The 13410-nt window shown below is 41.9% G+C and overlaps 1 protein-coding gene across 3 annotated transcripts in view; it reads left to right on the top strand.

The window, feature by feature from the left end:
* Positions 1 to 1128: 1128 nt before the first annotated feature.
* LOC122542515 (transient receptor potential cation channel subfamily M member 1-like) overlaps positions 1129 to 13410 on the top strand; it is an 83011-nt gene continuing 70729 nt past the window's right edge. For all 3 annotated transcript variants that reach the window (XM_087982213.1, XM_043680330.2, XM_043680329.2), the window contains exons 1-4: positions 1129 to 1462; positions 7369 to 7448; positions 7572 to 7764; positions 12188 to 12401. In XM_087982213.1, coding sequence (XP_087838339.1) covers positions 1382 to 1462; positions 7369 to 7448; positions 7572 to 7764; positions 12188 to 12401 — 568 coding nt within the window. In that variant the 5' untranslated portion in view covers positions 1129 to 1381. The remainder of the gene's footprint in view (positions 1463 to 7368; positions 7449 to 7571; positions 7765 to 12187; positions 12402 to 13410) is intronic.

Below are 13410 nucleotides of genomic sequence, written 5' to 3'. Positions count from 1 at the left end.
CAGCACATCAACTTCATCAATCTTGATCTGGTCAAGACTGTATTCCGGCTCCTCAAAGTTTTCATTCACAACAAGGTCCCTTTCCTTGGTGAAAACCGAAGCAAAAAACTCATTGAGGGCTTCCCCTATCTGCTCAGATAGGGGAAGGTCAATTTCCTGAAAACAAGTGGTAGGTGTGGAACTCTCATGCAAACCTTCCTGCATGATCCACAAACTCTTTGCTTTAAGATAGGAATATTGAAGGGTAATAAGAAGAATGGGGTTAGGCTGACTGTGATATTAAAGAGAGATGGAAAGTGCTGGAGAAATTCGGCACCGTTGAAACAGAGTTAATGTTTCAAATCCATAATTACTCTTCAAGAAGTTGTTTCTCTCCCTAGATGGTGCCAGACCTTTGAGTTTCTTCAGCACTTTCTGTTTTTATTATAGGTCTCTATCACCCACTGTATTTTGTTTTTAATTTGGTATATTAAAGGGTAGGGAGAATGAGCAGAGGAGTGGGATTAAACTTGATGGGTTACGAAAGGCTGTGGGGAATAGAATTAGTTGGCCTGGTATGAACTAGAAGGACTGAATGGCCTCTTTCTTTGTATTAATGACAGCCTCCATGGAGAAGGTGGTCATTTGAAATTTGTTAAGCTGAATGGCCTGTTTTGGTGCTGGAGCAATTAGTTTTACTGTGGTTACAGACAGGAATATGAGGCAGAGATGTTGCTGTTGATCTTCCATGAATACTTGGGAAAAATCCTCAAGTGGCAGCAATTATGATCATCACTGAGTTCCAGTAAAGTCCTGAAGAAATTTTACGCTATCTGCAAAATGTCAATCAGAAACATTCTATCATTTCACCTGCAACCGTTTTAATTTAATCTTGTTCAGTAAATTATGATTGCGCCTTGTAAATCCATCCCTGTTGTGGATTGGGCACTATCGGGGGTGCCCTGGTTAACTTTCAGCATATAGCTCATCATTAACATTACATTCCAACAAATGTTGGCCATCTGCTTAATTCATTCACTCTTTTCCTGATGATATAAATTATTTCCATCTGACTCCTGTGCGTGTACGAAATCTCCACTCTGCAAAGTAGATTTATTTCCAATCACCATTTGTTAAATCTCCTTCCTTACAGCCGTTGTGGTCGGAAGCTGATTTAAGCCTGATTATAGTTGGGGCAGAGTGGGACTGATGTATTGCCCCGTGCTCCATTGATCTACTTTCTGCACAACTGTCTCTGTCAGGCTGCTGCCATCTCTTTTTTTTATTTTCCTCCCGTGTAATGTGTGTCGGCACCCATTGGTTGAGTACAAGTGAAAACTGAGCCCACCTTGAAGATGCAGGTCCAATGGGAGCAAGTAGAGCCGGCTGTTAAAGAGGAAAGATGCTGACAAACTCCTTGAAACAAACAAGTGGCTCCTTGAAACGCACCTCCATTAAACGTACGATATCTGGGTCACAGAAGGTGAGTAACACGGTGGTAGTCACAGTCCAAGCTGTTGATTCATCTTCATCATCCTGTGTATAAACAGTGCTTAACCTATCAATCAAGTGTAGAACCGAGCTTAAGGAGACCATTACAGGGGAGGGGTCTAGATCCATCCATTTTATAATTTGAGACAGATTTAAAGACTTAAATTTTCCTCCAGTTTGTGTCTGATTAAGGGACAGGTTTTGTTATGATAACTGCATCATACATGCCCTTTTACGTTTATTACATGTGTAAGTGTAACATTGACTTAAAATTAAACTGAGCATGTTTATTTCCCAATCTCCTCACTCTTACTGGGTCTGATTTCCAGGACACCTAATATTCTCTTGTGCTTTGTACAGTTATGCCAAGGAAGTGATCGGTAACAGGCTATTTGACAGTTGAGGATATCACTGACTATCTAATTCTATCCACATCCAATTCTCCACATTTCCAGCAAAGCTGACTGACAAAGTTCAAAGTGTGAACATCCAGGTGATTATTGGGAGGGGGAAAGACAGAAACACTGAAGGCATTCCAGTGACCTTATGCCAAATAAGCAGAGGCTAGTGTTCGCTGGCCCTTTTGGGGGATGGTTGTGTAGATATTGGATGGGGAGGTGTGTGTATGTATATATTGCACGGTGGGAGTGGGGAATGTGGTGTTGGTGGTCAAGAGACCTCATAGGGGTGATTGTACAATGGTAATGTTACTGGATAATTGATTCAAAGGCCTGGACTAATATACTGGAGAAATTAATTCAAATCTCATCACAGAACCTGTGGAATTTTATTTCATTAAAAATCTGGAATAAATAAAAACTTGTTACATAGCATGGATTGTCATAAAAACCCATCTGATTCATGAGCATCCTTTAAGGAAGGAAACCTGTCATCCTTACCTAGTGTGGCCTCCATATGACTCCAGGACAATATGGTGAACTTCTATCTGCCCTCTGAAATGGCCTGAATAAACCACTCAGATAACAAGGAAATTAGGAACAGGACACAAATACTGGCCTTGACAGTGACACTTGCATCTCAAGAATGGATTTTTAAAAATGTTTGTTTCGGGTGGCAGTGAGGAACTGGGGTTATGATGGTTGAGGAATGTGCTGTTGGACTGGGGGATGGCATGTAAGAGATTGATGCATGTTCTATATACCCCAAGATCACAACTTCCAACCTTCATGCAGTACATTTTCAATTACCTGCCTCTGTGTTGTGTTTTCACGATTACGTGAACAGTACGGAGAACTCCTGGCATTTGTAACTTACAGCAAACTAAAAGAATGAGAAACTCTTCACAAACAAGATATGAGCAATAATGAGATCAAAACAAGAAAAACACTAAACTGAAAAGAAGAACATTGACAAATTGTCTTCCTTTACAACTGAAACCGTGTGCTGGGAATAGTCAGTTTTCTGATTTTGGCATGGATTTATGACAGTATGTCCTATGATGGCAATTCTTTGTGAGTAATTCTGAACACAAATTTATGTGTTTGAACACATTCCCCTTTAACGTGTTGTCAGTACAGGGGTTAAAGACATTAGTCATTGTCCAAGCAATTTAATCAAATCTCATTTAAAACTATTTGGATTCTGGAACTGCTTTCTGATATCGATCAGGGAATATTTAACTCTAAGCATGATAAGTCCTAGAATGTTTAGAATGACAGGAATCTGACCATGAAATGTGGAATACTTAATGATCAACACTACGTTAGGGTGAAATATTAAAACCATTTGTGACCACAGCATTTTGGGAGGTTCTCATTCTTCACCTTGGGATACTGCTCACCCATGAGCTGACTTGCTGATCTTGATGCAGGGCTTTACGAAGTATTGAGCAGAGGCCACTGCAGAACTGCCACAGGGAGACAGGACAGGACCACTCAGTCATTTTGGCCATTGGTTAGAACAGACTAGAAATAAATTGGGAACAGTCACTGATGTGGCATCTTAGTTGTGGTCAATATGTGGACTAGGCAAGTTATAAGCAGTGTGGAGCATTCATCGAGACTTGTGTTCCAGAATTATAACGGACACATTTATAGGAAGCAAATGTTAGAGGTTAATTCATCAAATGAACAAATGAGATGTTTATTTTTAAAAAAAAGATGCCTGATCTCAAATTCATTCATGTAGCATTATACAATGACATGACAGTAAGTGGCCATTTACCCATGGGGCTTTGCTGACTTATTGAAGGAGTTATCCATTTGGTTACCTTCTCTTCATCTCTTCCCATTATTGTGCACATTTTTAACTTTTAAAGGATTTATTCAATTCATTGGTGAAAGACGCAATTAATCTATTTCTACAAGCATTTTTAATGAATTTCTGAATGAGCAAATTATTCAAACAGATTTTATCCTTTTGTCTTCAACATCTTATATCAATGTCCTGTATCCCAGTGAGAGTCAGCATCTCCAGGAACTTGCAATTATGATGCAATTAGACAAGATTTGGGATGCAGAGGATGGTGAAAGAAACTGCAGGGATTGGGCACAATTAAAATGTGGAGCTTATTCAAGGAACAACTACTGCATGTCCTTGATAAGTCTGTACATCAGGCAGGGAGGAAGTGCTCGAGTGAGGGAACCGTGGTTTACTGAAGAAGTTGACTCTCTTGTCAAGAGGAAGACAGGAGCTTATGTAAAGATGAGACATGAAGGCTCAGGTAGGGTGCTTGAGAGTTACAAGTTAGCTAGGAAAGACCCAAAGAGAGAGCTAAGAAGAGCCAGGAGGTGACATGAGAAGTCATTGGCAGGTAAAATCAAGGTAAACCCTAAAGCTTTCTATTGGTATGTCAGGAATAAAAGAATGACTAGAGTAAGATTAGGGCCAATCAAAGACAGTAGTGGGAAGTTGTGCATGGAGTCTGAGGAGATAGGAGAAGTGCTAAATGAAAATATTTGGTCAGTATTCACACTGGAAAAAGACAATGTTGTCGAGGAGTATATTGAGATAAAGGCTACTAGACTAGATGGGATTGAGGTTCACAAGGAGGAGGTGTTAGCAATTCTGGAAAGTGTGAAAATAGCTAAGTCCCCTGGGCCAGATGGGTTTTTTTTTAGATTTCCCTACAGTGTGGAAACAGGCTCTTCAGCCCAACCAGTCCACACCGACCCTCCGAAGAGTAACCCACCCAGACCCAACTCCCTCTGACTAATGCACCTAACACTATGGGCAATTTAGCATGGCCAATTCACCTGACCTACACATCTTTGGACTGTGGGGGGAAACCGGAGCACCCGGAGTATTGCAGAGCCTTTGGCTTTGATCTTTATGTTATCATTGTGTACAGGAATAGTGCCAAAAGATTGGAGGATAGCAAATGTTGTCCCCTTGTTCAACAATAGGAGTAGAGACAACCGTGGTAATTATAGACCAGTGAGTCTTACTTCAATTGTGGGTAAAGTGTTGCAAAAGGTTGCAAGAGAGAGGACTTATAACCAACTAGAGAGAAATAAATTAATTAGCAATAGTCAACACGGTTTTGTGAAGGGTAGGTCGTGCCTCCCAAACCTTATTGAGTTCTTTGAGAAGGTGACCAAACAGGTGTTTGAGGATAAAGTGGTTGATGTGCTGTATATGGATTTCAATAAAGCATTTGATAAGATGCCCCACGGTAGGCTGATGCAGAAAATACAGAGGCATGGGATTGAAGGTAATTTAGCGGTTGGATCAGAAATTGGCTAGCTGAAAGAAGACAGAGGATAGTGGTTGATGGGAAATGTTCCTGGAGTTCAGTAACTAGTGGTGTACCACAAGGATCTGTTTTGAGGCCACTGCTGTTTGTCATTTTCATAAATGACCTGGATAGGGCTTAGAAAGATGGGCTAATAAATTTGCGGATGACACTAAGGTCAATATGCATTAGACAGATTAATTGTGATTATTTTTCAGTGACCTCTTTTTACAAGCCTGTCAGTAATTCCTCATCTAGAGAGAATGTAGAACTATAGTTTTCACCTGGGTCTTTGGAACATTTGCACAGTTGTTCCAATTATGGCGAATCAGTTGAACATGAACTTGGGCTCCTCGAGTTGAAAAGTGAGTTTGAATTTTGAGGACTTTCTCCTGTGGCTGGCCAATCATTGCAGCAGCTAAGGATCAGGAGTGTGGATGTGGGGTGAAAGGATCCTTTTGCACGGTGGTGATGGGTTCTTATCAACAAATGTCTCATCTCACATGTGAAGTAAAATCTTCAGGCCAAGAGGATGTCATGAAGCCACAGGGGGATTTACCTTTCAGCTCAACTCATGAGCCAAACAAAACAGCTTCTTCAATTCCTGGTCACATGAGCTGCTGCTTAAATGGCTACACTTGACTCACAGAGTTCAAAAGTCACCTCACTGGCATGTAGAATTGCAAGAAAACAACAGGAACCTGATCATGGGACCGGATCACTAAATTGAACAAGACACTGAAGTTACAAAGTATTCTAACTTCATTGTAACTACATTGTTAGTGAACTGAAGAAATTCCCAAGAACTAAAGGTGAGAAAGTTGAAGAAATGGAAGACTTGGTCTACTTTATAACAGAGGTCGTTCCCCAGTCTGAAATGTAACTTCACCAACATTTCATTGTCAAGGTAGAATTATGATGCATATTTAAATTTTACTTTCTGATTTTGTGTTTCCATTCTTGGAACATTGCTTTACTTAGACCGATCCGTGTGCAATTCTGGTTTAAATGAGTTGGACTCATGACTGGCAGCTAACTTTGTGGTAGGGCCAGACTCCTTTTGAGTTGAAAAACTGATGATTAAGTTTAGTCGCTAGAGTGCCAGGTTTCCAGGAACTGCTGGCTAGAGGCAGGGACTGTCTGTAATGGTAGGTGCCAGAGCCACCAGGGAAAGCTGAGGCAGTTATGACATCCAGGTGTGTGAGTTTACAGATTTCCTTGTAGTTTTGGACAGTGAAAAATCTCCTGAAACTACACAGAAACCTTGGACTTCACCTACACCCATGTGATTTCCATCAATTCCTCCTCGGTGTTAAGAAATTCCCCTTGGGGGCGGTGGGTTTGGAATAATAGAGCCACAGAACAAAACTCTGGTTTCAATATTAATAAAAATGCCTTTTGAATTTAATTTCAATCCTTGATTTATGGTTAAACTTGTCATAAGTTTGTGTCAGTGTGTCTCTCAAATATTAAGCTAAAGGACTTAATTTTGCATGAAATGGATAGATGCAGCATTAGGGAGACAAAATTCTCCCAAATCTCACTCTCCATCTGATTCAACTTGACAAAACTTTATTGCCTGTTTCCAAGTCAACACAAAGTCCCATTTACATACCATCCCTGTGCTTACTGACCTATATGGGCTCTTTGAGATCAAATCCCTCAATGGTCTTGCTCCTCTTTACCTCTCCTCCAGCCCCACAACCATCCAAGGTGACTGATTTATAATTTTCAGCTTGCCACCAATGCTAGCTGTGCCGTGAGCTTCCTAGTCCTTCTGCTTTGAAATTCCCTCCCTAAATCTCCCTATTGCTCTTCCGCCTCCTTCAGGAGGATCTTTAAAAGCCATTTCTTTGACCAAGCTTTCAGTCACCTCTAATAATCGTTTCAATGGTGCAGTGTCAGCTTTTATCTAGCATGCTATTGTTAAACACCTTGAGATATTTAATTATGTTACTAATGTTGTATGAATGCAAGGTATCAGAGTACAAGAGTCCACATTTTCTCAAATGAGATTCCATTTTTTTTGTTAGCAACAGAACAATAGGCAATGGGCTGAAGGGGTGAGAGTGTATGCTCCTTCACTGACATCTGATTGTGAAAACTGCAATACAACATAAATTTGTTTTTTATCTCTAGATTATATCCTTGAATTTAATTTGAATTTAAAATTTGAATTTAAAAAATCTTATTTCTAACTCCAGGGTCACAAAGCTTGGATCGAGAAACATTTCCAGAAACGTGACTGTATTTGTGTTATTCCAAACCCCAAAGATCCACAAAGGTAACAGTACAGTTCTGAAGAGCTGGGCATTCAATGTTATGAGGTTTCAAGGTTAAATGCAAGTTGTGTTGGTGACTTAGTGTCTCCTTTGGATGTGATAATTCAGCTCCCTCTTTTTCCAAGGTGCGGCTGTGGTCAGCTGATTGGCCAACATGTCACTATTGCTCCAACTGCTCCATCCAATGACACAGGAGAGGAGGAGAAGCAGGTGGTTCAGCCCGAGAAATGGACACCCCAGAAGCACACTCAGGCTAGTCCCACTGATGCTTACGGAGCCATGGAATTTCAAGGTGGTGGGCACACGAGCAAAGCCATGGTAAGGACCAACACCAAATTGTACATTATGAATTTCATGTGATATTGACCCAAATCAACACCAAAATCTTTCTTTGCATTCCATCTTGGAGACACTGGATTTGGCTGTACCTTCCCAAAGTGTTTGATCTAAGCATTAGACTTGGTACAATGTAAATAAATATTCATGAAGATAATTAAATACATGAATCTGACCCTAATGATTATGGATCTGTTGTTCACTGTCTGGGAATAAGACCATAAGACATAGGAGTGGAAGTAAGGCCATTCGGCCCATCGAGTCCACTCCGCCATTCAATCATGGCTGATGGGCATTTCAACTCCACTTACCCGCATTCTCCCCGTAGCCCTTAATTCCTTGTGACATCAAGAATTTATCAATCTCTGCCTTGAAGACATTTAGCGTCCCGGCCTCCATTGCACTCTGCAGCAATGAATTCCACAGGCCCACCACTCTCTGGCTGAAGAAATGTCTCCGCATTTCTGTTCTGAATTTACCCCCTCTAATTCTAAGGCTGTGTCCACGGGTCCTAGTCTCCTCGACTAACGGAAACAATTTCCTAGCGTCCACCCTTTCCAAGCCATGTATTATCTTGTAAGTTTCTATTAAATCTCCCCTTAATCTTCTAAACTCCAATGAATACAATCCCAGGATCCTCAGCCGTTCCTCGTACGTTAGACCTACCGTTCCAGGGATCATCCGTGTGAATCTCCGCTGGACATGTTTCAGTGCCAGTATGTCCTTCCTGAGGTGTGAGGACCAAAACTGGACACAGTACTCCAAATGGGGCCTAACCAGAGCTTTATAAAGTCTCAGTAGCACAACAGTGCTTTTATATTCCAACCCTCTTGAGATAAATGACAACATTGCATTCGCTTTCTTAATCACGGACTAAACCTGCATGTTTACCTTTAGAGAATCCTCGACTAGCACTCCCAGATCCCTTTGTACTTTGGCTTTATGAATTTTCTCACCGTTTAGAAAGTAGTGCATGTTTGTATTCTTTTTTCCAAAGTGCAAGACCTCGCATTTGCTCACATTAAATTCCATCAGCCAATTCCTGGACCACTCTCCCAAACTGTCTAGATCTTTCTGCAGCCTTCCCACTTCCTCAGTACTACCTGCCTGTCCACCAAACTTCGTATCATCGCCAAACTTCACTAGATTACCCCGAGTCCCTTCATCCAGATCATTAATATATAACGTGAACTGCTACGTCCCCAACACTGAACCCTGCGGGACACCGCTTGTCACCGGCTGCCAGTCCAAAAAAGAACCTTTTATCCCAACTCTCTGCCTTCTATCAGCCAGCCAATCCTCAATCCATACCAGTAGCTCACCTCGAACACCATGGACCCTCACCTTACTCAGCAGCCTCCCGTGTGGCACCTTATCAAAGGTCTTTTGGAAGTCTAGATAGACCACATCCACTGGGTTTCCCTGGTCTAACCTACTTGTCACCTCTTCAAAGAATTCCAACAGCGTTGTCAGGCATGGCCTCCCCTTACTAAATCCATGTTGACTTGTTCTAATCCGACCCTGCTCTTCCAAGAATTTAGAAACCTCATCCTTAATGATGGATTCTAGAATTTTACCAACAACCAAAGTTAGGCTAATTAGCCTATAATTTTCCAAATTATTCCAAGGAATGAGGAACAGGGCGCTTGGAGTTAGATTGGAATGGTGACTGCTGTGTGTTATGTCACGTCTCACAGCAGTAATGTATTATTGTAAAAGAGATAGAGGGTTTCTCACTTTTTCAGCCCAACCTTCATGCAATAAGAAGGTAAATCTGTCTATTCAAATTAAAGATCTGTACTCCGGTAAATTTATAGTGGCTGGTCATCCAAATGATTTGTGATCCAGAGCTGTTTAGTATTCTAAACAGGATTATTTTATAAGCAATTCATAGAATAGAATTCATAGAATCCCTACACTGTCGAAGCAGGCCATTCAGCCCATCGAGTCTACACCAACCCTCTGAAGAGCATCCCACCTAGACCCACCCCTTCACCTGTAACCCTGCATTTCGCATGGCCAATTCACCCAACCTGCATTTTTTTTACTGGAGAAAACTAGAGCACCCGGAGGAAACCCACACAGACACGGGGAGAATGTGCAAACTCCACACAGATGGTCACCTAAGGCTGAAATCAAACCCAGGTCCCCTGCGCTGTGAGGCAACAGCGCTAACAATTGAGCCACCATGCAGTTCCAACCTTGATGCTTACTGCCATGTTGCCATCGTGATATTTCTTTAAAACATTCATTCATTGATGTGGGTGTTGCTGGCTAGGCCAGTGTTTATTGCCCATCCCTAATTGTCCAGAGAGCAGTTAAGTTTAGCAACATGTTTGTCAGTCTGGAGTCACATGTAGGCCAGACCAGGTAAGGAATGCAATTTCCTTCTCTGAAGGACAATAGTGAACCACAATTGGGTTTTTCCAGCAATCAACAATGGATTCATGGTCATCCATTAAATTCCTAATTCCAGATTTTATTAGATTCAAGTTTCATCATCTTCTCTAGTTGGATTTGAATGTGAGACTCTGGATTAATATTTGAGTAATCATGCCACTAGACTTCTTGACATGACATGGAATGATAGCTGATGATCTTCAACTATCATGATGTGAATCCTGATGTTAGCTCCTATTATACATGCATGAGACATGAGTTACACGATACTGCAGCATTCAATGACGTTTTATCACAGCACTTATATTTACATATGCACTGTACAATCACATGCACGTGCATGTCTCAGTTCAATCCAAGTAACTTGGATGTACTGTAATACACTTCCTTCAGCCCATCATGCTGCAAGAGAGCTCAGTAAGATGGAAACTGAAATCTTTGTACCATCTGGCAACATGCTGTGATTCAGTAATGATATGAATAAGTCCCTTAAAGTTTATCACATATCTGCAGTGAAGTAGAACTCGCAATGGGAAGTGAATTTGGGTCACTGTGAGGTGATGTAGTAGATTGGGCTTTTATGGGGTATTCTGATGGTGTGGATGGGATTGGGGCTGAGGAATTTTATTGCTAGTTCTGTACCAAATTTCTCTTTTAGAAATGTGTTGTTTTCTTTTGTCCGCTTTAATTGTGAGCAAATGGATTGAATTTGTGATGCATCTCATCTTCCTGCAGGGACTTGTGCTGATCTGAAGGTTTATTACCAAAATTCTGTTACAAAAATGTGATTTAAAGCTGATTCCATCATTTAATCCCATTGTGACCCAGATTCACTGTTTCACTCAACTGGAGTGCAGTTATACAAACTGATCTGTATAAAACCAGCTTTTTGAATAATTTGAATGAAGTGTTAGTCAAGGAACCAAGAGAGAAGCAACTGCTGTTCCAGCAAAAATTTCATTTTTAAAGAATGAGAGGCAAATAAAGAGTGTGAGAAAAGGGGGAGCGATAGAGGCCAAAAAATATTTCCGACTGTGTCCCCATAAGAGTCAGCACCTTCAAGAACTGTATCCCAGTGAGCGTCAGCCCCATCAGGAACTGTGTCCCAGTGAGAGTCAGCACCTTCAGGAACTGTATCCCAGTGAGCGTCAGCCCCTTCAGGAACTGTATCCCAGTGAGAGTCAGCACCTTCAGGAACTGTGTCCCAGTGAGAGTCAGCACCTTCAGGAACTGTGTCCCAGTGAGAGTCAGCACCTTCAAGAACTGTATCCCAGTGAGCGTCAGCCCCATCAGGAACTGTGTCCCAGTGAGAGTCAGCACCTTCAGGAACTGTGTCCCAGTGAGAGTCTGCACCTTCAGGAACTGTGTCCCAGAGAGAGTCAGCACCTTCAGGAACTGTGTCCCAGAGAGAGTCAGCACCTTCAAGAACTGTGTCCCAGAGAGAGTCAGCACCTTCAGGAACTGTGTCCCAGTGAGAGTCAGCCCCTTCAGGAACTGTGTCCCAGAGAGAGTCAGCACCTTCAGGAGCTGTATCCCAGTGAGAGCCAGCACCTTCAGGAACTGTGTCCCAGTGAGAGTCAGCCCCTTCAGGAACTGTGTCCCAATGAGAGTCAGCACCTTCAGGAACTGTGTCCCAGAGAGAGTCAGCCCCTTCAGGAACTGTATCCCAGTGAGAGCCAGCACCTTCAGGAACTGTGTCCCAGTGAGAGTCAGCCCCTTCAGGAACTGTGTCCCAATGAGAGTCAGCCCCTTCAGGAGCTATGTCACAGTGAGAGTCAGCACCTTCAGGAACTATATCCCAGTGAGAGTCAGCACCTTCAGGAACTGTGTCCTATGGAGATTCAGTGACTTTAGATTAGATTGAGATCAAGCTCAATTTGGGCAGGAGGATACATTTCGAGAGCAAGAAGATTTCAGATTCTGTGGTAAATGGATAGGATGATCTGTGATGAAGGTTTAATTTGTAAATTTTGCTCTGCCTCAATCTCCACTTCTGATCCTGCAGTACATTCGTGTTTCCTATGACACCAAGCCTGACCTTCTGCTCCAGCTCATGACCACAGAGTGGGAACTAGAACTTCCGAAGCTTCTCATATCTGTTCATGGCGGACTTCAGAACTTTGAACTTCAACCTAAATTGAAGCAGGTGTTTGGCAAAGGTCTGATCAAAGCAGCAATGACAACAGGAGCCTGGATATTCACAGCTGGAGTCAACACTGGTGAGAGGCCAAACAGAGTGGGACAACAAGAGATAGGGAGTTTCATGGTAGTGGTGAATTGGCGAATATTGTCCATTCAAAAAAATGCTAGTTTAAAAGTAAATTGAAGATTTGCACACCTGAAGCATTTATAACATATGTGAACTAGAGGTGAAATAGAGTTAAATGATTTTAACCTGGTCGTCATTACAGAGACATGGTTACAAGGTGACTAAGGTTGGGAAATAAATATTCTGGGATGCAAAACATTTCAAAGAGGCAGACAGAATGGAAAAGGAAAAGTATTTGTCTTGGATAAAAGATGGCATGAGGACAGTAATGAGAAAGGATCTTGGCTAAGAATCTCAGTACATTTGGAGATTAGAAAAGGAAAGAAAACATGGCTGACACTAGACAAAAGGCCCCGTAATAGCCATTAAACAATTAAACAGAACATTATCCAAATAATTGGTACTTTTAAAAAAAGTCGTGGGGAGTTTTAACTTTCAAATAGACTGGACAAATCAATTAGGCAAAGGTGATCTGGAAGACACCACTCCACATTCCCATCTGTGGCCCGGAGCAGGGCAGGTACCATGGGACTGGGGTATAGCCTGATGTTAAATCGGAATTAAAGTTTTTCCTTGAACTTATTTCACCTCTTATTCCTGCTTGTTCTTTGGAATTTAGCTCATACCTCTGTCACACCTAAAAGCCGGGCAATGATGCATAGCATTGGAGTTAATCTTTACATATTTTCAGAAATTATTATCTACAGAGTTACATGTTACAAAAAGTACAGTTACATAATGTAGTGACACTCAGACTAATGTGCACTCGCCTCACACAATTAAACACAAACAATATACGATTACCATTCCCCGCCTCTGCCTGTAACCTAATCTTGGCCTGTATCCCCACCTCAACCTGTATCCCTCCTCCACCTCAGTCTGTATCTCCCACATCTCCACCTGTATCCCAGCCCCCTCCCCATCACTTCTGCATGTATCCTCACCTCCACCTGTACTCC

This window comes from Chiloscyllium plagiosum, unplaced genomic scaffold, assembly GCF_037043375.1.
Source record: "Chiloscyllium plagiosum isolate Xiang-an unplaced genomic scaffold, Cpla_swu_hap1 HiC_scaffold_42, whole genome shotgun sequence".
In the NCBI taxonomy this organism is placed as follows: Eukaryota; Metazoa; Chordata; class Chondrichthyes; order Orectolobiformes; family Hemiscylliidae; genus Chiloscyllium; species Chiloscyllium plagiosum.
The sequence above is the reverse complement of the archived record's forward strand: the minus strand, read 5'-3'. Positions and strand labels throughout refer to the sequence as shown.